This window comes from Fundulus heteroclitus, chromosome 8 (assembly GCF_011125445.2).
Source record: "Fundulus heteroclitus isolate FHET01 chromosome 8, MU-UCD_Fhet_4.1, whole genome shotgun sequence".
Lineage (NCBI taxonomy): Eukaryota > Metazoa > Chordata > Actinopteri > Cyprinodontiformes > Fundulidae > Fundulus > Fundulus heteroclitus.
The window spans coordinates 19,441,158-19,466,607 of record NC_046368.1 but is presented as its reverse complement, the minus strand read 5'-3'; the positions used below and the strand labels follow the sequence as shown (position 1 = coordinate 19,466,607).

The window sequence follows — 25,450 nt, the reverse complement described above, 5'->3', positions numbered from 1 at the left end:
ACATGTACTCTGACCTTTTTAACTTGTCTCTTATCCAGCACAAGGTCGCAATGACATGGAAGGAATATATTGAGAGAGAGAGAGGGAGAGGACATGCGGCAAAGGACCGCAGGCTGGAATTGAACCTGGGCCAAGGACTGAGGCATCCGTACATGGGTCACGCATGCTACCCCTGCACCAGCAGTGCCCCCTAATTGTTACTTTTAAACACATATATTACGATTATGACCAGTTCCATGACTATACTTTTTAGAATCATAATTAATGTATTTAAAAGTAACAATTGAGGTGCAGGGGCTCGGTCCTTGGCTTGCCTGACCCAGGTTCAATTCCAACCTGCTGTCCTTTGCTATATGTCTGCCCTCTCTCTCTCAGCCTCCCCTCCTGTCAACCTACCTTCAATAAAAAGGGCCACTAGTGCCACAAAAAAGCCTAAAAAATATAATAATAAAAATATGTTATACATTTAAAGATAACAAGCAGTCCACAGTTTTATCATGTAAGATATACAGGGGATTCTGTAAACTGTTTTACATTTTTACTGTAAAATAAACAGGTCGGTGGGTAACCTTGCTGACATGTTTACTGTATTTATAACAAAAAATTCTGGTAGCCACAGCTGCCAAAGTTTTTTAGTAAAATCAACAGAATTTTTTTTCACAGTGTGGTTATGAAGGTTTCTGAGCAGCTGGTCAAACAAACCCTAATGGAAAAGGTCCAGGGCCAGTTTAATCCAATGCTGGAGGGTCTTCTTAACAACCCTGCTAAATGTTCCATTTAACAAATGATTGTCAGATTTTAATCTCACCAATCTTGAAATGGTGAAATGGGGGCTGGATTTCTGAACTTGTCGGCTGCAAGTGGTCATGGTAAATGGTCCTCTCTCCCAGAAGAAATTGGTCAAAAGGGTTCTCCACAGAGGTGCATCTTGTCTCCACTATTGTTCTTTTCTTTTTACAAATGACTGAAGGAGCAAGACAAGGAAAGGCACGGTCTTAAGTATGCAGATGACACAGTCTTAATTATTCTAGCTCTGGAGGACTTTTACGAAGTGGTATGACTTTCACTTTCTGAAATTAAATGTTCCAAAAACCAAATATATGATTGTCAACTTTAGGAGGAGAACCTCCCGTTATAGACATAAAGGGTTCAGAAGCAGAAACAGCAGAGACCTACAAATACGTCTATACAGTCGACGACAAGAGTTTGAGCAATGAACTTAACAAACCTGCTTTCTGCAAATTAGAGGCTTGCATAAAGAGACTGAACATTTTTAATGTGGACAAAACATTAATGGTTTTCTTCAACAACTCCTTTATTAAATTGATCGTAAATTTTTGTTTTGTGCTATGGTATCCTTACAATGTGGAACAAAACGATCGAATGTCAGACATTGTCAAAGCAACTGGTAAAATAATTGGCATACAGCAATTCTCTCTGTCTGACATCTATGATGGTCGAGTCTTGAAAAAAGGGACAGGCAATTTTGGCCAGCCCTGATCACTCACTCTCAGAGGAGTGCGTGCCTCTCCCTCTGGGCAACAAGTCGGGCTCCCGAGGGCCAAAAGTAATAGGTATAAATAAGACTGATCAGTCTTTGAAGAAACCTGCATAAAGTGAGTTAGAAACACATTTAACTTCCATTTGGGGTTAATAAAGTATTTTTAATTTATATGAATCTTCTGCATTAGGTACTCTTAACTGATGTTTTTTTTCATTGACAGAATAATTTTCAAACTCATTTTAATGATGCTTAATATTGTTGTGATTGTGCAGTATGTATGCTGTCTGTAACCCTACATCGCAAAACATATTTCTCCACTGAGGCAAGGAATTGTGCAATCTGCTGTATTGCGTCTGTGTTGTTTGCCTTAAACTTCCTCTGGCTTGCAGGCTGGCAAAAGTAAAAGGGTTTGATCCAGGAAATGAATTATTAGCTTCTTTGTCAACACCTCGAGATCGTCTCCGGGTATACAACAATTGTCCTTAGTGGAGAGAAAGGTGGGATACACAGAATACATATCTGTCACTTCTTTTTACATTTGCAATGTCCATATTTGTTGCATTAAAATACTGAAAACATACCAGCATCAGTAAACTGGGTGAACATCTGTCTTCTCTGGACACAGTTGGTGGATTTAATGTGGGGAAGAGACCGCAGGAGGCCCACAAAAAGCTCTTCTTATAAATATACTATCAAAGAAGTCTCAAGTGAAATCCCATATTTGGTCTTTATCATAAGATTAGAAGAAGAGCAGCCTTTGCTGGAGCTGTCCAGTTCTGAAACACATATAATCTAACAGTATTATATGAGGCAGTGCTAGACATTAGTTACTTTCGAAATCAAGGTATTTGAGAATGACAGTTTCAGTACAATAATCTTTGCTTGAACCATTACCAAGGTTTAGAGTAATTTTAATCGGATGACAGGAAAATGCTCGAGTGACCAAAGTTTGCTGTGGATGTAACGGAGCACTGACCCTCACCCTCACTGGAAAGAAATGCTTTAGATCTACTTAATTCAATAGTGGACGGTGGTTGCACATCAACCTTTTGCCTTTGCAGGAATCTACAAAGTTGTGTCAGTTCAAGACGAATTGGTCATTTCAACACAACTTAATCTCTTCCCTACAACAATATTGGACCAATTAAAACAATGGGGTGGTGTTGTAAGTGATAGCTAACCTTACTGGGTTCAACCCTGTGATCTGTGGATTATTAAATGTTTCCTCGCTTTGTGAGCTATCTGATCAGTGTACTAGAAAAGGTGTTGTTGGACTTTGAATCAGAGTCTAGGCTTCTGTGTTGTGTGAAATTTCTCCTTAAATATTCTGTTCCCCTGACCTCTTTAGGTCTACATATTGTAACATTAATTTTAGTGGATAGCAGACGGGCGAGTAGAATATGCTTGTGTGCAGCAAGCACGCAACCCACGTGAACCAATAGCACATTCTGTGCAACGAGGGTCACAGATTATTTCAGGAAAATGGATTTCTCTAGTCGCATTAATTTTGATTAGTTCTTAAACATCTTCGTGAACATGAAGTCACATCTATCTCTCAGTACACAAGATAAAATAATGATGCCGTGTTTTTGTTAATTTAACTTTGTGAACTCATGCCTCATTTTCAATTTTAGGATACCTGCTGTCGCGACTCAACTTAAATTGATTCACTCAGTTTTAATCAAGTTAAATTGAACATGCCGATGTGCAAATTTTTCACATTATGTAGTATCTACACAATATTATTACGTTCTGTAAATACATGAAAAAATAGTGTTCAAGTAACTAAAGATGCTTCAATAAAATGAAAAGATGCCAGATTTCTTTTTTTCAGTGATGTTGCCAATGACAGTAAGTCAAGTGGCTGAAATAAGGCTATTATACATATTAAGCAACAAGAAAAATTTCCACTGCTGCAAAATAAAACACGAACAGCCATGCCATGCAAACCAAAGGAGCATCACCCAACTCATCTTTTAAGGTGACATGCTGTGAGAAATGAAGAGATACCCGCAGGTTGTTTCAAGTAGTCAACTTGAGCTGTGGTGCTGCACACTCCACAGAACCTACCGAACAAACCTCATCCAAATTGGGCCATCTGTTTAAACTGAGAGCTTCCTGCATGTCATGCTCTGCTGCTGCTGCCACTGCCTGCAGCTTTTCAGCTCCTCCACCACCCTAGTATCCTGTCATGGGCTCTGAGGCCAGAGACTGTCTCCTAATTCCCTGGCAAGCAGGGAAAAAAGTTCAGGGAGGGGAGATCCTCATCTTTCCGTAACATGTTGAGTAACATGGAAATGGGTGGGAGGTAGTCAGAGCCTACTAGCCAAATCCAAATTTACAAGTTGTCTGTCTAAAGTTGTTGAACTACGAACAGAATAGATGCTCACATGACAAATTATTAAAAGCGTATTGAATTAAAATAAAACTTTTATTGATAATGGTGATATAAGTAGCTCAAATAATTTCAGCAATAGTTGGTATAATTGTGACTTTTAAAAGCAACTAAATCATCCCTTCATTCTCTATACCCACTGTGCCATGCAGGGTTGCAGGGGAGCTGGCACTGGAAGCAAAGTGGGATACAGATCGCCGGTCAATCACAGATCACAATGCAACATAGAGTCACACAGGACAAGCACACACACACACACACACACACACACACACACACACACACACACACACACACACATAGATGCTTGGATCCAGGTACTTACAGGTTCACTTCTATACAGAAAACCTTTATCTTTATCTTTAGCTCTCACTTTATACAGTTCATATTAAACAATCCTGTATATTCTTCAGTGATGGTATCAAGGCGTTGGTTGTTTGTACCTGTAATACCTTATCGGCTGGTTTTGCTGTTGTTTTTATAGCTCTCTTTGCAGGTGTAGAAGCAGACTCAGAGTTACATCGCTCTCTCCCTTTCCTCTCCTCTTTCTATTTCACCTTTTTTCCCTTTTAGCATTTTGTATCATCTGTTTCTCTCCTTTTTTCCTCTTCTACCTTCCTGTTTCAGTGTCCATTGAACATGAAATAGTCCCAGCATAAAATCTAATAAAGCTTCTTGCACACATAAATCAAGTGGTGGGCTATGGCAAAAGTAGTAAGGCTCAGCTTGTAAAAGTAAAATCTGATCCACATCCTTTTGGCTTTAAGACAGCAATTATTAATGCCAAATTGCCAGAAACAACACACACACACACACACACACACACACACACACACACAAACAAGTGAGGGCAATTCAGAGTAACCAGTTAACCTAACAGTCATGTTTTTGGACTGTGGCGGGAAGCCAGAGAAAAATTACGCCTGCACAAGGACAACATGCAAGCTTGTTGCAGACAGACTCCAGGCCAGGATATTTACCAGAGGCCTTCTTGCTGCAAGGCAGCAATGCTACCACTGTGTGCCACTGCACAGCCCAGCAGCTAGATCATGTCATACATTTTCAATTTAAAGTTTCACATAAATACTACATAAATGTCCATCTACAAATAATTTCCCTCAGGGTTACAATACCATGAGAATCTCATACTGGTCCATTTAATACAAAATGTATGTTTGATACAAAATTCTTTATTGTTCTCTTGTCACAGTGGCAACCTTTTTTAAAAAAAACAACTATAAAGGAATCAACATTATTGTATAACACATTAAACAAATAATGTTCACACCCATTTAACCCCCATTTTTTTAATCAATTTATTCATTCATGTGTCCATTTATTTATCTTTCTTTATAATGCAAACACTTAAACAACCGTTTGACATAACATAGCTGCAGTTGTTATGCTTCCGTTCATGTACACTGGCAAGATGTATCTGCATCTTGGTGTGAGGGTAAATCCTGGCTAAAAGATATTCATTTTGCATATTAGTCTTATATAATGAAAAAAAAAAAATAATAAAAAAGAGCACTTCACAGTTGTGGGGTAAATCTATTATACTATAGTAGTATAATATATATTAGTATAACTGACAACAATTATTATCTTGAGTTGAATACTGGTGGATTATATTTGATGATGTCCAATGTTGTGTTCAAGCACGAATGAACGGAATCTAGTCTGAAAGTCCCTCAAAAGGGAGGGTGCACAAGTTTATTTTCTTAAACTAATATGTTTATTCTGGTAATTTTCTAAATAAAATGCAATCGGATATGTGTTAAGGTAGTAAGACATGGTGAAATAAGCCTAACTTGCCACGATGTTTCTACATCTTTTCAGCACTTGTTACACAGTGGGTGCGGAAATTATGCTTTAAGCGTCAAAAATAGTTATTGCAACCTTTTGCGCTTCATAATCTATTGCACATTTGGCTGAGCTACCGATGTCCACATTGAAACCAGTGGCAACAAGCTGCAAAATGATGCGACATAAGAGCGAGTGACTTAAAAATGTCAGGACATTGTACCTGATCATATGTCCAAAGTCCGGGTGAAAGATTATTAATGGCGATACAATGTGTAGATGGGCCCAAATCCTGGTCGGTCAGTGTCAGTCTAAAGAGAATTAATCTTGTCAGCCAGAGGGCAAACGGATGTGAGAGGTTTCCCACCAATGTGGAGTCCTGTTCCTGTTCCAGACTCCATGGTCATGTGACACCTAAAGCCTCCTGCCTGACAGTAAATAATCCGTCCATCACTAAACCCAGCCAGATTAGAGCAAATCCCTTATGACTTGACAGCTTGTTGTAGTTTCCATAACCATATTATTGGTAATATAATGCTTTTCCCATTATTTTCTCCTCTTTTTCTTATCAACACCAAAATGTGAACATACTGTAGAAGTGTTTTTGCCATTAAAATTGCAAAGTGAGAGACAAAAAAATAAATAAAAAAGTATGGGAATTAGAGAGATAGAGAGAAAAATGCTCAGACATGCAAAATATGTATTTGTAATTTAATGGATTAAGCAGTGAGCGACCTCTGCAGCCTGTCAAATTTAAGCTGTGGCATCCCGAACCGTCTGTTAGACAGCATAAGCTTTTCTCTCTTTCATTTTCATGTTTGCCAGAATAAAATGCAAAAGGAAGCTATTATTCTATCGCGGTACGTCTAGTTCTTTTGCTAATGCTACTACATCGGTTACCTCTGATTAAATCAAAATGATTTGTAGGATTTATTATAATTCTGTAGTGGTTTATGGTTTTTTTTTTGGTAGGTTTGTAAATTTCAAGAACATATTATGTTTAGTATTTTGCATCCCTATCTGTAGTATTTGACATTTAATACAATTTGAGCATTGCACTGTTGGCTGTAAACGTCTGTAAAGGAAAGATATTATGGATTGCAAGTTCACATCAACCCAGACTGCCACATGCTCTCCGGGACCTTCGTGTTTGTTTGAAGGTTGCAGGAATGTGGTAAATTTGGAAAGTCCCATTTGAGTGGGAAGACAATCATGATATTCCTAAGGTTTCTTGGTCCTCCTATCATAATTTAAATCCCACTCACAAATATGTTTTCTCACATTTTATGTTACAAACTTGAGTTTCTGTGTATATCCGTTGTTTTGTGTATGCATTGTAACATGGAGTCATATTCCTTGTATGTGTACACATATTTGGCAAATAAAGCTGATTCTGATTCAGACGTAGCTCTGCAATCTGTTTGCATATATCATTGAATTCAGTCAGAAGGAATCATGCACACAAAATCAGACATGTATTCATTTTTCTTGGATAATGTTTCAGTCACCATGAGACTCTGAAATGTGAATTTTCTTCCAGTTATGACTATTGTACAGTTGTATTATGCACTCTAGGGTCTGCCGGTCGCTATTTCCTCTTCTTCTTCATCTTCTTCATTTTTCTATTCTTCATCCTATGGCCTTGTATTTGTGATTCCAGAGTTTTTCTTTATACCAAGTTTTAAAAAAAACTGGATGGATTGGCAAAAAGGAAAATCAAGATCAACTTGGTTGAAGATCAGCTTCGCTTATGTCACTTTGGTTTCACGTTATTGAGGTCCTTTCCCTTATTTAAATTTTTTGTGTGTAAAGTTTTGTTCACTTTTGTGCTTAACTGGGTTCCACCTGCCTCTCAGCTGTTTATGTCTCATTTGTAACTCGTGGCTCTCTTACTACAGTGTCAGATCTTCCTGTTGCCATGCCTGTTTGCTACAAACTGCTCCGCTTGCTTTCAGATTTCCTGTGTCGTATGGTCAGTTTTTGTTCTGATGAAAAAATCATGTGTTCCTGGTTTGTCTTTCTCTTTTGTAAGTCTCAGTTTTTTCATTATTAAGATTGCCTTTGTGATGTTCCTACCTCCTGACTGTTTTTGGTTCCAGTTTAACAAAAACCTTTGACCTTTGAAGTCTTAAAAACTTGCACGTTCTGCCTGTCCTAAAGCAACCAGTGTGTGTAATTATTTGCTTCATCCCAGGTCCTTCTGATGCGTCTTATGATCAAAGTAGCATGTCTGAAAGTCTCTGAATCTGACTTGCTCCACCTCCTAGGTCAACAGATTAAAATTTTCCTCCGTGACATTCACATATTGTACAGTTTAGTCGGCTTCTTGCCTGACAGATGTCTGATAAGATGCAGACATAATCTGACTGTAAGGTTGGAGCAAAAGAAAAAATGTAATCCTTTTTTCTAAAAGGTCTGTGATCTCATTGTTATGATAAGCAGTGAGTCTTTCCACTGAATTTCTCAAGCAAGCGCTCTGAGAAGGGTGGTGCAGATTTGTCCCTTCAACTGAAAGCCTGAGCTGACCTTCGGCACATCCAGCGAGGACACTGAACTTCTAAAACAATCCTGTTTGCTCATCATCGAGCCCCATTTTATGCATTCAAAGACATAAAATGTGTGTGTTTGTGACCAAATAAAAATCCAAGAATTGATAAATCATCAAATAAATGAACATTGTATTCACAAGATCGAGTTTTCCACGTGAAACATAGGAAACGTATAAATAAACTGTTGATAGAGACGAAAACCTTCAAACGGGAAAAAAATGAGCATGTCATAGCAATATGTTTGAAAGAAAGCAATCTGTGTGACCTCACCTCACCGTCATATGGCCGGACCTGCCCTTGCTGCTCTGACAGCTGCTATGTGGTAATCTGATGGTTTCCTGTTTCTTCACAAATAATTATTACATCACAGTAAGGACATACATGCACATATTATTATATACAATTACTAACCAGATGCTTCTGTAATGTTGAACCTGAAGTGATCATTTGGTGGGTACAATAGATAGCCCTATAGTTGGAATGCAGACAGCAGTCATATCATTAGTGCAATTGATATTCCTTAACAAAGATATATATATATATATATATATATATATATATATATATATATATATATATATATATATATATATATATATATATAAGCAAAAGCAGCATTATTTAATTGCCCCAAATGTAATTTTAATGTCCCTGGATGTGGATCCACTCAAATAAGGAGTGCATGCTTTCATACTGTCCTCCTCTCAACTCCTTCGATGTCCTGGGGGAAAAAAAGTAAACTTGTGTAGTATTTAGCATCCCAGAGTTAAATGAAGATAGATTCTGGAAGATGAAGTGCATTGGTGTCTCCCATAAATCAGTATCTGTAAACTGGCTTCAGCCATTTGATCTGAATTCACTGTCACCATTAAATTTACACCCTGTCTGTCATGCCACAAAGCATGCTCTGACGATTTGGGTAACGGATACATGGCAACATTTGATCAGTATTTCGTTCATGACGAGGGTTGTTACACCTACAATGATGACAAATCATTGTTTCACTTTAGAGCACTTGAGTCTTATCTGTTCAATCAATCCACACGGTGTCCAATTGATTTCTTTTTTGTCCCCTGAGAGTCTTTTGTACATTCTGTTCTCAGATGTTCCCCTGCAAAGCTTCTCTGTGACATTCTCACCTAGAATGAGAGGGAACCCTGTTTTACCCTGAGATCTGCAGCTCTGTCACACTGGCTTGAAATCAGTCTTTCTTTTTTCGGCCTAGCAAAGGAATGTGTGATTTGTCGTCATGTTAACGACCAAATGTTTGTGTTCCTATATAACTCAACATCTACATCTACATCAATTGAAGATGGGACAGAACACCAATCACAGAACACCCCGTCATTTGGATCACAGTAAGTAAAGTAATTGCTGCTGTATTCAGGCCGTCTTGTAAATAAAGATAACAGCAAAATGGTGACAGAATATGCCGTTGTTAATGGATTCCATTTTCTTCAAGAAATCGCATGCCATTTGGTAGACATAGGACAAAAGTTACATTATATCAGGCGACTTCTCCACACCCATTTTTCATATTGCTTGATCTGTATGAATCCTTGCGATGAATACATAATGACCTACTGAGCATGATTCCAGCTTTTTGTATAACCCGGGTTTGTTCTTTCTCATGCAGATGAATGGTCCAACCACAAGTCACCTATTTAATGAGAAGTCACTTAGATACATTTTAAACTGTTTTTTGTTTTTTTTAATGACAGCTTCATGCCTTATTTTGAAGGCACAGATAATTGAGTAGTTTTCTATAAATCAACCCTCCCGTGTCAGAATTTTGGTTGTTTGTTTGTATTTGTATTCTTGGATTGTCATTATCTGTCTTTTTTTGCCTTAGTTTTAGTTTGGATTTTTTTAAAGCACTTTGCTAAATACATTTGAAACAGGGTCTAGAAGTAAAGCTTGCTCCCTTCCTTAATTTGCTTAATAACACTTCATGTTGGTTTGACCAGAACCCAAAATGAGGCCCAGGTTCCAGGGAGCAGGTAACCACTCTTATGTTTTACATTTGACATCTCCCAAGAAAATTTATCAGAAAGCGAAAAAGAATGTGTCCTTTTAGAATAACCTGGTAGATCCCCTTGTTCACTGGCACGGTAAACACACCATAAATCCTTTTTCAGTCTGATCATAATTATTCAAGTCAGTGTCTGTACTTGCTTTCCAGTGTTATCTCACAAGAAGCTCTGAGACTACCATCCACGCTACCAGTCAAGACATAATTGAATTTTGATGAAGAGGTGTTTTTTTTTTTTTTTTATTGCTGACCTGGGGAAAAGCCGGTGATGCATTCTGCTCCAGCCATCTGATTTACTGCAACTCTCTCTGCTGCCATCATACTTGCCTCCTGCACAATACAATCTAGTCCACTTTGTGGTTGAGGGTCAGAGAAACAGCAGGAAAGTAAATCACTTCAAAAAATGATTGATTCTTTTTAGAATTTACAGTGGTATTATATATCCTTTGGCTGACCCAACTTTATCCTCATTGTCTGCAAAAATGCTCCACCTTTCTCAGATTATGATTAAGAAATACTTGAAAACTGCAAATCATTTTCTTCCCTGCAGAAGGGAAGAAAATGAATTTTTATATATATATATATATATATATATATATATATATATATATATATATATATATATATATATACATATATATACATATATACATATATACATATATATATATATAGTAACATTGTGTGAAATGTCAAAATGGTTTCAGGTGCTGATTATGATAATTGAGCAAACAGCTGGGTAGCCACGCCATGCTGTGTGCCTTTTTCACAATTAAATTGACGATTACTTTTGCTGCATGCACTAAAACGAGCGCTACCTTTCTCTAAATGTTGAGAACTCTGCTAAAAAAAAAAAAAAAGCAAAGGAACCGACTCATAATCTTGTGTCACAAGAGGATTTTAATCTGTTGGGTTGTGCAGAATCCAACAGATCAAAGAACAATTACTCAAATGAGGTTTGCTCAAACCTGGCTTCAATCAGGATACCTAGGAAAACAACATAGCAGCAAAAGATATGTGACTGTAATTAGCTAATCCTAAAACTACAAAAGTTTAACTGAAAATTTGTTTTATTCTTTTTCTAGTCCCACAATTAAAATTTGACGGACAAAAATTAACAGTTTTTAACTTTAACACGAAAAACAAATGGTACATAAAGATTACTGAAAACGTTGTCCAAGCTTTCAGTTGTCCCACCTTTTGCTGTACAAACTGCATGCCTTTACTCAGGAGCATTGCAAACATAAAGCTCAGGTTGTTATACGCATGATTGTTTTTTTTCTGCTGGAAATAAAAAAAAAACATTGCCAGGAAGCACAACTTTAATGCAATTGAACATTACTTGCAGCTTGTTTTGGAATGCCTTTCAAAGAAGTCACTTGACATTTTTCTTACAACTACAAATTTTAATGTGCATGTGATAATTTATGTGACAGACAATTAGTGCCTGACTGTAAACTGGAAAGAAATCTGAAAAGTCTGACGTACCCTGTTTACTCAGACGCTTTCAACAAGAATATTAATAAAATACCTTCTGAACTCACATAATCAGTTGATATAGTCCACCTGTGAGTAATTTGATCTCAGTATAAATACTGCTGCTCTGTAGAGACCGCAGAGGTCTACCAGAGAACATTAGTGAACAAGCAGCATCACAAAGACCAAAGAAGCTGAGAGGAAGTTTTCTGGAAGTTTAAAGCAGGGTTAGGTTATAAGACATAATTCCAAACCTGGAACTTGTTGCAGAACATGGTTTAATCCATGACTCAAAATTGCTGAAATCAAAATAGAGAATGGCTTTCCATTCCAGATCTGGACCATCTTATAGAGAAGCATTCAAGAGGGCCATGCACTATGATGTTTTTACTCACTGATTTCACGGCTGCGTGACAACTGTATGTGTTGTAATAAATTTCTGATACCCTTGGAAATATTTTTTGCATCAGATGATAAACACTTCTGTCTCGCATAAGCTTGGGTAGAGGCAGAAAAACAAAAATCCAAAGGAATAATATATAAAAAGATGGGAATGTGGGCAACTATCTTATAGTACAATAATGTATTTCAAACCAGATTTCAGCAGTTGATACATTTTCACAGAGCCGAGTTTAAAACCCAAGTAAAAACAATTGACCATGTAAGGAAACCTTTAAGAAACTAGACAAATTAACACATAATAAGAAGGAATTTCAAGATATATTTGGCAAGTTTAAAACTGTGGTTTCTGATGCTGTGAAATACTATTAATTTCTCAACTGTGTAGGTGAAGGTGAATACAAGCTGTATTCTAGCACAAATGCCCTTTGCACAATCAATTCTGCACATACAAATGGTTTTAAAAATACTCACTTGTACACTGTGACTTCTCCTGCATTGTCTACATTTAAATTGTTTACTTTTAAACCACTGCTGCACCTTATACTGTAATTTAATTTTACTGCAATTTACAAGCTGTATGCAACGAAATTTCGTTCTGTACGCACTCTGTGCATACAAAATGACAAATAAAGTTGCCTAAGTCTAAGTCTAAGAAAAAGAACACAATCTCAACCAGGGGAAAGTTCACACTTTTTAGAAGTGAGTATTGATAACAATTGCATTCATACAAACTGTTAGAAATTAATGCTTGCCTCATAATGTTTTGGTTTGTGGATGCCAGAGGCTAGATGGCTTGAGGTTGCAGACATAGGCTTCAGTGATCAAGATGCCACGGCATACAGGAACTAATAAATCATTATCCTCTAGACACATGCAACTACTTAGCACGGTGTTTGTTTAAATTTAGAGATTCGACACCATGCTGCATTACTTATGGTAAACTGCATCCCACCTGGACAAAGTTGCACACAGAAAGACCCACAGCCCATTGGAGCCGAGGACGCCACCAACACCGTCAGCATGAGTCGTTGTTTATTTATCCACCAACTGTTGCCTGCATACTGACATTTAAAATGTATGACTAAACAATCAGCATAATCCTTCAAGAACTAGTCAATAAAAACAAGGAAACTGAAAACATTTTGGACTGGAAGTGGTCTAGGACTGACAGGTTTGGCCAGGGCCCATGAAATACGATATAATTTACAGATTGTCTCTCAGAAGGGTCAGTTGGACGCTGCAGAATGTATTTGCATTAAACGTCAGGCTGAGCAGTGGACGGTTAGTCCAATGCCAACCTGATGAGCAATGAGCTCTTAAATTTGAACCTGTCAAAACATTTTGGAGGTAATCGTATCATCTAGTGTTGCTTACGAAAGCTGCCACTCACCCAAAAGCAGCCAGTATGTCTGCAGAAACCCAAAGGCTTTAGGGAGGAGTTTTACTTTGGAGGTGCTTTTTTCCAGAAGTATTTTCAAAAGGAAAACCTTTATCTACAAACAGGATAAAATGTGATTTTTTATTTTTATTTTGCACACCACCAGGGTGAGCTAGAGAATATGCAGCCTTTTTATTAATATTGTGAAACTGCTCTGAAATTGTTTTAATTTGTTTGTAAGTATTCACCACACATGTAGTCAACCATTAGGCTGTGCCCTACTGTGGCCAAAAACGCAAAGCAATATACTGGAAATGCATTATTGAATGTTGTGGGATCAAAGTAAAGCAAATTCTAGAAACAAAATATTTTTAGGGCACCTAGTGCTGATAGCATAAAAAAAAAATCTGTTCCTCAAATTCAAGATATTTCAAAAAGACGGAGCCTGACCAGAGCCTAGAATATCACCAAGGACACCTTGACCCCACACCACAAACTGAAAAGAGACTACACAGCCTGCGGAGTAGAACAGCCAGCTTCTGCAGCAGTGTCTTCCCTCATGCCATAAGACTGCTGAACTCAAATTAACCCCCACGCCTCCTTCACTAGCACACCCAAAAAATACTGATCACTGGTTAGGTTTGCTCCAGGGGTGTATGCTTGAAATTCTTCATATTTTTGACATTCATTATCTCTTTATGAAAATTTTCCTCGCCACTTTTTTGAGGGTTAGTTTAGTTTAGCGTTATATAGAAATGACACAGCTGTCTTTGTTTCTGCACCTGTTGTGAGCAGCTGCAACAAAATCTTGTCCAGATATGTATTTGATGATGCAAATCTGAATGACAAAAAAGATAAGTCCAAGTGAAAAATCACTCTATAACAAAAAATGGCGACACATAACATAATTAAGTAGATGTGAAATGCTTAATGCTCTATTAACATAATTAAGTAGATGTGAAATGCTTAATGCTCTATTAACATAATTAAGTAGATGTGAAATGCTTAATGCTCTATTAAGATTCAGATTTACACATTTTATTTAGAAACTATTGAATTGCAGTTAGATTTGCACAGTCAATTCAACCCATTGTTTTGAAGATATTTTGGTAATCTTTACTTATATACTCAGGAAAATTGTAAATTTTACTGTATTGTCTTTTTTGATGAGACAACAGGTTAAGATGGAGAAAAGGTGAAAAATAGAGGAGAGGAAAAGGGGAGAGCAAGATAACATCCTGGGAGGATGCTTCTACACCTGCAAAGAAAGATGTAAAAAGAGCCGCAAAACAAACCGATAAAGTTTACAGGTAGTGAATCTGTAAGCACATCAATCCAAGCACCTGTAGATGTTTGTTAGAGTGCTCTTGTGTATGTGAGGTTTTTTACTGTATTGTCAATTGTGTCCAGATATTTTGTAAATGCTAAATCAAACTGATTTTAATAATGTCTAAAACTTCATAGATTTACTTTTAAGTAAATGCTAATCAATTTTCTCAAAGGTGAGTGCCAATTTTTTGGTAATTCAAAATAACTTTGCAAATCTAGTTTTCTTAATTGATGTTCCTTTAAGGCACATCTCTCCAACCCACTTTAGCTGCTGTTTTGAATAAGTGATTAATCTGAATGTTAATCTGTTCATCTTAAAAGCATAAATACTGCTACTAATGCAAATCTTTGCCACTTAAACTGAAAACCCTTCATTTGCCGTCTACACTGTTTGAAATTATATTTCTGCTTTTGTTGCTGCCATTTTGCATTACCACAGCTTTTGCAACCATATCATTATTTGGTAATTTGTAATTTTAATAAAAATATGTTACTGTTTCAGTTGTTTCTATGTTTGATTTCATGGTCTGTGCTTCAGAGATGAAATGTTTACATTTCACACACACAGTTATTCAGCCTCTACAATAATTTTTGATCGATTTGTCCTGTAGGCCTATTTTATTGCTGTTTAATTGAATTTTATTTTATCGATTTTTGTACTGTTTATAAATGTGCCCCTCTATTTATCGCCCATGCAGGGTAAAGCGTTTTGTGTCACGCTGAACTGTGTGAAAAGTGGTCTAGAAACAAAGCCGAATGATCGCTGGTGAGACGCGTTTTGTGGGAACTATATGTTGCACACGGCGGAGTGATACCGTGACAAGAAGGAAGTTTAGCGTCGCTCTTTCAACGGACGCGCATTCTTGTCACTATGGCAACCACATGCCCTTCCTCCTCAGCGTCCACAGCTCCATAGCAACGGTGGGAAAGTAAACAGCTCTGAAGTTGTGCATTAAATCGTTATCGGAGCCTTTTTCCCCATCTATCTGGCTTCTTCGGCTCCGCTGCGAAAGGAGCTGTGATATGTCAAGAACCAAAGGCAAGGCAAAACCGGACGGTTTCACCGTCAAGGCCTTCATGAAGAACTCCGTGGTTGAGGGTCCTCCGTCGACAGGGGTGTTTCACCCACTGTCGTCCAAACCCACCACCTTCCGGACTTACTACGAGCGCAGGGAGCTCCCGATCGCCGTGGACTACAACAGCAGAGGCAAGAACATCGCGTGGAAGGTGGACATCGAGAAACTGGACTACCAGTACTACCTGCCGCTGCTCTTCCACGGCCTCTGCGAGACCGAATACCCTTACGAGTTCCTCGCGCGGCAGGGGATCCACGACATGCTGACGCGCGGAGGCCCCAAGATCCTCCCCGTCGTGCCCAAGCTCATCATCCCCATCCGGAATGCCATGAACACCAAAAACCACCAGGTGATGTGCACCACCCTGCGGATCGTGCAGCACCTGGTGGCGTCCGCGGACGGCGTCGGTGTGGCGCTGGTGCCTTACTTAAAGCGGATCCTGCCCGTGTTCAACCTCTTCAAGAACAAGAAGAGAAACCTGGGAGATGCCATCGAGAGCCGGCGGCAGAGAGAGAGCATCGGCGATCTGATTGAGGAGACCCTGCAGACCCTGGAGCACTACGGTGGCCCGGACGCCTTCAAACAAATCAAATCTATGATACCCACCTATAGTCCTGCGTGAAGAACTGACAGATGGAGCTATTGGACTGATTACTGCAAGGCTACTTCTTTTACTTTGTTCCTTAGGAAGTTGGTTCCAAAGTTGCTCAAAAATATACCAATATTTGAAAGAAGCACATCAGTTTAATGTGTTATTCATTTATTTAATTTGTTTACTGAAATTCTTGGACTAGAGCCAGTTTTGGGGCCCTGTCTGTAGGTATGTTGCTATCAGCGAGTCTGCTGGATTTGCACAGAAAGACACACTGAAGCTGGGCTTCAGGTATTTCTGAACACAGCTTTGAGGGGTAGCCTCTCAGAGATAATATAGTACAAACAGAGAAGACTCTCTCCTGCTCTTCCTGAGAGCAATAATAACCACTGAGCCTCCATACTGACCAGTAGTGACCAGACTCCAGCCAACAATGAGGGATTTTAATTAGATAGCTGCATTATGTCATGCAGGGGGCTTTTTTTCAGATGGATAATGTGGCTTTGTGCCTAGAGCCTGCATGTAAGCACTGCAATTCAGTTTTATTCAAAGATACTTTATTAATCCCAAAATGAGATTAAATATTGATGTAACTCGTTTTATGGCAAGAAACTTTACTTGCTATAATACTTTACTTGCTTTAATACTGCTGTACATCCGAGAAAGCTCAAACTGAAGTTAGGCTCTCGTTTGCATTTTAATCAAAGGGATGCTTTGGGGGATATTAGGAAATCTCAAATGTATTTAAATATCTTTAATTCTAAATTTTACATTTTTAGACCGGATAGATTAGTGGTTCGCAAACTCTTCAGTTTCTGATCCCCCAAAAATACAGCGAAGGAAAACTTTGTCACAAACAGCCAATGTATGACTTTTATGAATTTGTTTTAAATCAAAACTTTTTTAGTATAAAATCTTTCATTCATTTTAAGGACTTTTTTATTATGATATCTCTCGGAATAAGTGTCTCAATAGACTGATAAAAGTAATATAGGTCAAACCTGGATTTTAATACAGATGCTTTGTTGATGCACTCACTGATGACTTGGTGTGCTGAGACTTGAAATCCTGTGGGGATGCCGTTTGCGTTTTTCCTAAATTGGTGTATTCCGACGTTGATCCTTAGGACAAGATGTCCTTCCTCCTCTTTTTATGATTTCTTATGACGGTGGGATTAAAATGCTTTGATGCATTATCGTCAGACACCAAAATAGACTGTGGATAGGGAAAAAAAGTTTAAAAACCCCTATTATAGGGTATAAAAAGATTTTAAAACAGCTGTTGTCTGTTGTTTCTTTTGTATCATGTCTATAAGAGAAAAATGGCAATGGTATTCCTTCAAGACTTTTATTAAAATCAGTTCATTCCCTCCAACATAAGCTTTTACAATCAATCATTAGATTTTGTTCAAATTTTTATTTTTGCTGACCAAAATTACACCTACCCTGTTATGTTCTTTCATTCCTTCATTTCTTTTTTGTTTCCACATTCTATCCCTACTTGCTTTTATTCTGTTTTATTTTCCTATATTTTAATCATGCAAAGCACTTTGCATTGTCTCTATACTGAATTGTGCTATATAAATTTGCCTTGCCTTCATTATGTAACAAATCAAGCTAAGATCTCCTTAAAACTCAAAATAATGTTCTCTCTTTTTTTTCATCTTCCCAACTTTCCGTGAATCCTGTAAAAACATTTTTGTCATACTATATTCAAATGTTTTTTTTGCAATTTTTCCTTATTTCTTTTGGTATTAATGCTGTTTTACTTTACTACATTTGACTGTTCATTCAAAGCAGCTATGCTTTGCAGCTCTGCTATGTTTATATGCACGTAGATTATATATAGTTTAGTTTATTCACACGTTAGACATGAAATTCAACACATTGTGGGAAGCTATTAAAAGTTTTTAGTAGAAGTCTGCACCATCTGAATACAACGCTGTACAAACAAACTCACAATAGACAACAAACTATTCCGACATTCTAGTTTTGTTTTAGAATAGTTGCCACAATCAAGATCCATTGGCAAATAACAATATTAGTAATAAATCAATAAGTTCAATGAGCAAGCTGCGCACAGCTTAGCAGCGCGACACCCTATTGGTGGAAACGTTCAGTAAGGTCGTTAATTGGATAACAGCTTTGAAAAAGAGGAGGGAAAATATGTTTTTCTTTGAGCGCTCTGCAATGGCGTACCGCGCACGTGACGTCACCATCTCATGAGCAACGCCCCTTGCCGCTAAGGTAGGGCAAACAGTGTCACAGTAAAAGACTTGTAATGTGATTTCAAATAGTAAAAACAGCTGTTCAGCTGTAAATCAGCAACCATCACACCAACTCTAGATTTAAAATGGACACACCAAAGGCGACATGAGACATAAAAGAGCAGGGGAAACAATGTTAAGTCAGAATTGTGTGGAAATGGGGCTGTTGTCATTGGAATCTGCATATTCAGTGCCGGCCCAAGGCAGAAGCAAACTTAGCATCTGCTTAAGATCCAAGGGCTACAAGAGGGTCCCCAAGAGCAATAATTGTTTTTTATTTTTTTTGCATGCACACACAATTTTTATCTCAGTGTAGTAATTAAGATTTATGATAACAGAGTGCATATTTTGACATTATCTTTGATCATGTAGAAATTATAACTTCTCATGAAAAAAAAGGTCTTGGGGGCCCTCAAGTAGGTGTGCATTCTGCATTGGTAATATTAGCTTGCAATGAATATCAAAACTTCTATAGCACAAATAAAAGACAAGTAGACAAAACGTTATCTACATTTACAGTTTTAAGAACTCATATTCTTTTTTTTTTTCTTAACAGTGTCCTGTCCGGCAATGTGGCAATAAGAATTGTTGTCTTAATGCCAAAAAGAGCTCAACAGATTTTACTTTCACTTGATTTATGTATGTAAATAGTTTTATTATAATTCATGCAAGGAGTTTTTCAAGTTATATGGACACTACAGTGAGTAAGTAGAAGAGCAAATAAAATGAAGAAAAGGTGAAAGAAAGAGGAGATAAAAGCGAGAAAATAATAGAACGCTTTCAGTCTGCTTAATCACCTGCAAAGAGAGATGTAACAAGAACTTTCTTCAATCATACTCTATTTTTTCATTTTTCTTTAAAAATGAAACAGAAAATTAAGAAGCATTACAAAGGGTGCAATTTGTTTATTTGAATATCTTGTCATTAGCGGAGATTAAATGTTTTCTATAACAAAGGTCAATTTCTTTTTTTGTCTTTTAGCGTTTTTACAAAATTGCACTTTTGGCATTTTTACAATGGACTATATTTTAAACCATTTGCTTCTTTAAAATTAAAGTTTGTGCTTGCTTCACAATCAACAAGTATTTCCTGTAAATTCTAATGTGCAAAACTCAATAACCTGTGATTTTATCCAAATAATGTCGTAAAAATTAATGTTTTTGGACATTTTTGTCTGTACGACAATTTCTTTTAAAATGTATGCATATTTATTAATTTTCACAGCGAATCACTGTGAGTTTTATATTTTCTTAGCGTAATATTCAGTGTTTTCTCCAGTCACTTGATTAATCATTATTTAATGTATTTATTAAAGTAAAAGACCGCTTTTGGTTTCACGGTCTTTTACTGTTGCTCTTTGACGGTGTTTTGCTGTATATTTTACTGACTTTTTTTACAGTGTAGTTTGTTCCTTTAAGTTTACTCAGTATGTTTTGCATTTTATTTTGTTTAGGATATGCATATCTACGCAGTCAGTTTGTATTAGATTAGATTAAATGTTGCCTGCATACTGACATTTAAAATGTATGACTAAACAATCAGCATAATCCTTCAAGAACTTGTCAATAAAAACAAGGAAACTGAAAACATTTTGGACTGGAAGTGGTCTAGGACTGACAGGTTTGGCCAGGGCCCATGAAATACAATATAATTAACAGATTGTCTCTCAGAAGGGTCAGTTGGACGCTGCAGAATGTATTTGCATTAAACGCCAGGCTGAGCATAGATTTACTTTTAAGTAAATCCTAATCAATTTTCTCACAGATGAGTGCCAGTTTTTTTGGTAATTCAAAATAACTTTGCAAATCTAGTTTTCTTAATTGATGTTCCTTTAAGGCACATCTCTCCAACACACTTTAGCTGCTGTTTTGAATAACATACTTTGTTCCTTCAAGTTTACTCAGTATGTTTTGCATTTTATTTTGTTTAGGACATGCATATCTACTCAGTCAGTTTGTATTAGATTAGATTAAACCTGTACTCAAACTTATGTAATTTTACAAAAATGTAACAAATGAAGGTAAAACATGCATAAAGGCCTAAAATCCCAGTTTTAACTCACAGAAAACTTGCTATTGGTTTTCAACTTTCAATTCAATTTTATTGTATTGATATAGCGGCAATTTACAACACATCATCTCAAGGCACTTTACAAAGTCAAATTCAATCAAGTAATTCATACATATTGGTCAAAACGTTTCCTACAAGGATACCCGGCAGATTGCATCAAGTCTTGACAAGCATCATTCACTGCCCCTTGAAGGAGTGTACAGCAACAGTGGACAGTCGTCTGCATTGTCCATGGCTTTACAGCAATCCCTCATACTGAGCATGCATGTAGCGACAGTGGGGAGGAAAACTCCCCTTAAACAGGAAGGAAAACCTCCAGCAGAACCAGGCTCAGTGTGAACGGTCATCAGCCTCAATCGACTGGGGGTTACAGAAGACAGAGCAGAGACACAAAAGCACAGATACACACATTGATTGAGGAATCCTTTCTATGTTTGAGGGAAATGGCAGATGATCCCCCCCCCCCCCCCCCCCCAGCCCCAGATGGGCATAGTGTGTATGCCCAGTATTGCCCCACATCATTGTGTGCATCCAGATGATCGGCTGATCATCACTGTTATGTTTGGTTTCTATTTTTCTTGGGTTTGTATATTTAAACTGCAGTTTAATTTCCAGAAGCTGTGCCAGCTGTCTACACTGTTGCTAAAGTGGAAATTATTCCTTTTTATACAATGAAGCTGCTGTCTGTTATTTAATCCAGGTCCTACAAATAGTGCAAATTATGCTGAATTGAGCTGAAGATATTTAGAATATGCATAACACACAATTGATATTAAAACATAAAAACCCTTTGCAGAATTATATACTAAACAAGTGAGGCAGTCTATGTCTAGAAGCAGTCTATGGTTTGCCTTGACACAGAGAAGAAGAGACAGAGAGGGAAGTAAATCATCCGGAGGGAATATCCTCACCTTGGTGTTTACAGCTTGCCGGGAATGATTATTGTTTGAGGCACAGCTCAGCATTGTGTGTATCCTGAACTGTACACACATCGACTCTAAACCAACCCTCTGATAGTTAGAGATATTCACATGTAGTGAGAAAAACACATGAGATTTTCCTAAAGTGTCAGCAGCTGGATTATAAAAATCAGTGATGGTTGTCACAGTTTTCTAAGTTTAAACTGTATATCCCAAGGCAACAATAAGGAACCCACTGGGGATGTTAATAGAGTCTCCACTAAGACAGCCCTGTTTAGTCTAGCGGTCCATGCAGCCAGCATCTGGCCCTGAGATTCACAGCAGGGCCGAAATCTGAAGCTTCAAAAATATTTCAAGTGATTATGAATTAAATCAGGAGACCTGCGCTGGTTCTGATCAAGACAGTCCTCATACCTTCCTACAGTGCTTATATAGTGATAATTAAGATTACATTTTCCTAATCACAGTACAAATGTCCGGCCAATTTGGACTGTTTCATTTCCATGGCATTTTGTCATGTTGTGTTGTCTTACAACCTGGAATTAAAATTAATTATTTAAGAGCTAGCACCATTTCATTTACATTTTTTTTATTGTGAAGCAAACAAACAGAACAAAATAACAGAAAACTTTAATCATGCATAAAGTCTAGTCAGTTTGGTTCTGCCATTGACCCTACCTGCATCTTCTGGTCTCCTGCTCATCCCTGCCTGCACCTTCAGCCCTTACTCATCTGTCAAGTCTGGTTCTACTTGTCTGCCTCGGCTGTCACTACTCATCCTCACAATAAACCTTTTAAATCGTAACTCTGTGTCCGGACGAATATCAGGTTCACCAGCATATATTACATTAGCAAATTCAAATTGTGCCTTATTATTTCAAAGACTAAGTTAAGATGAGTGAAGCTCTGCAGCTCCTTCAGGGTACCTTTGGTCTCTGTGCTGCTTCTCTGATTAATGCCCTGTTGGCCCGGTCTGTGAATTTAGGTGGGCAGCCCTTTCTTGGCAGGTTTGTTGTGATATCATGTGCTTTCCATCTGAAGATGATGAATGGGTGGGAGGTCCACGGGAACATCAAAGACAGGGATGTTTTGCATAACTCCAACCTGACTTGTACTTCTCTACAACTTTGTCCCTGACTTGTTTGGAGAGCTCATTGGTTTTTACGGTGCTGCATGCTCTGGGGCCTTTTCAGAAAAGGTGTTTTATATATATATATATATATATATATATATATATATATAGACAGATCATATGATATTTTGACTGACCACAGGTGGACTTAATTTCACTAATTGTGTGACTTTTGAAAGACATTGAACTTTTTAGGGGCTTAATCTCAAAAGGGGTGGATACATTTGCAAATGCCAATTTTCTGTTTATTTTCAGATGTAAAGTATATATTTTTATTTCAAGGTCCATCTCTTAGAATAAGATTAAAAAAACAAGTTGGAATGTAACAAAATACTGTAGGTAAAAAGCGAAGGGGGTGAAGACTTTTGCAAGGCACTGTAACATAGAGCCACCTGTAATTCCATATCCTTCACTCTTGTACGTGTCCGTTCCGGTCCAGACTGCCTCCATGAAAGGCAAAGCCTCCCACTATCTCCGGTTCCTCCGTCTAGCTCCGCTCTGAGGTTCCTGGGAGCCCGAAGAGAGCATGTGTGATCGTTGTCCATACAAGCAGAAAGCAAATTTATTTGGAAACGATTACCACGTTTCAGATTAAATGTTGAAATTAGAAATCTGCTTCCTTGTTTGGTGCAAAAAACGTGGTTTGTTATTTAAATAAAAAAGTTAATTTTATTGTAAACTCTTAAAAAATGTACTTTGTGGGGAACGATCTCTATTTACACTATTTAACTTTGACAAACCTAATTGTTGATGTTCTTTTTCCTGTTTTTGAGCCTGATGGACTGGAACAGAAAATTGGAGTTGGTCCATAATTTGATGATAAACGACAGAGAGCGTGTCTGTTGACAGTGATGTCCGGAGTAGTCACGGAGGATGTGGAACCGTTCTCATTAATTAACATAATAACAGTATGAGTATTAAGTTGCTCCGTCAGTCGGACGTGCACGTACGTGAACAGAACGTAGCAAGCAGGGAGGATGAGGGTTAGATGATTACATTCCATCTGCTCTTCCAGTTCAGATATTTCCTGGTCTTTATAACTACAAATGTTATTTCCTCTGTTCTTGGGTTTTAGTTTTCTCAATTCAACTAAAGATGCATCCAGAGTAAATAAGCTAATTTTTAAACAAATCAAAATGGCTTTTATTCAGTGCACTTTGCATCCCACCGAGTTGGTCTGGGCATCCTAACCTTTTTCTCCCCTCCTTGCAGCGGTTCTAGAATGTGCTCCAGCCAGTTTCTGTTCCAGCTACACCAGCATTTCAATAAACCTTTTAAACCATTCCTGTTTGGCTGCATTATCATTTCTCCAGCTTCTGATTGGTTAGAATTTGAAAGATACATTAGTCAAATGCTGAAGAAAATTAAAACTACCAATTTTTTTTAAACCTAGAGAACTCCAAAGGCACCCGCACTAAGATGTGGCTTACTTTTTCAGGTAATTTACGTTATGCTGCATTATGCTGTGTTTTTCAACAGAATAACTTGTTTTGATTTCTCCACAGATTCTGGTCATGAAGAGATCATTTTTTTTTACCTCTGTGAGCTTTTATTACTCATTGAATCATGGTGCTGCTTAATTCCCTGAATTGATTCTGAACAGATTTTTTTTTTTTCTGAAAGAAAAAATGTCTTCAGATCCTCAATCATTTGCTTTGACAATATGTGTTCTTTAAATGCTTTAATGAGCTATTATTAAATGTTCCAAATGATTTTTCTCTCAATTCTGTGAGAGATATGTCTCCCATTTTGATAAGACTGAATGAAATTGTAGGTTTAGAACTACAACTCTCTACAACACACAGCATCCACTACAGTATGTAATGGCTGCTGATTTGATTCACACTTGCTGATGTGATAAAGACGTCTTCCTCAGAAGAATTTCCTAACTAACAAGCTACAGTAGAGACACATCAGGGTGATCAGCTGTTACTCAAGACTGCTTGGCGAGAGTATCATCCATGTTCTTTAATCCTCTGGTTTTTTTCTTCCCCTCTGTCATACGAGAGAAAGAGATTGTGAGTTTGATTATGATTGTGGAAGAGATTTAACTAAAACATCCTCCCCACATTGCTGTAAGCCGCACCAGACGGAGCACAGCCTTCAGTCGAACACCTATGGAGAAGGAGAGATAAGCCTTTGGCTGAACCTCTTTGAAACAATCCCCAGAGGCGACTGAAAGAATGCTGCGTCAATATTTACCTGCCTTGAGTTATTCATTGGTCTGGTATTGGGCCGTGCTGTTATCATGTCGGACTGAAGCCTTCTGCCAACCAGGTGGGATTGTTTATATTACAGGTCACAGTAAGGTTCAAGATCACTGGATGGACTGTGCACTTCATTTATCTGTGTTTCCGTCATCCCCCATCCTTTGAGAGCTAGCTAGATAAGACAAAAAAAGACAAGAAGACTTTCCAATACAGAGTTAAAAAAATCAGAAAAAAGTCTTACAATTCTTGGGACTTGAATCGGTTTAGTGATAGGTACAGTTAATTATTTTGGTCAAAGGCTGTGTAATGTCAGATG

At 37.7% G+C, this 25,450-nt stretch overlaps 1 protein-coding gene across 1 annotated transcript; it reads left to right on the top strand.

The window, feature by feature from the left end:
* Nucleotides 1–15,753: 15,753 nt before the first annotated feature.
* LOC118563942 (parkin coregulated gene protein homolog) lies at nt 15,754–16,683 on the top strand. The gene has a single exon (XM_036140289.1). The coding sequence runs from the start codon at nt 15,892–15,894 to the stop codon at nt 16,564–16,566; it is 675 nt and encodes a 224-aa protein (XP_035996182.1). The 5' UTR covers nt 15,754–15,891; the 3' UTR covers nt 16,567–16,683.
* The last annotated feature ends 8,767 nt before the right edge of the window (nt 16,684–25,450 follow it).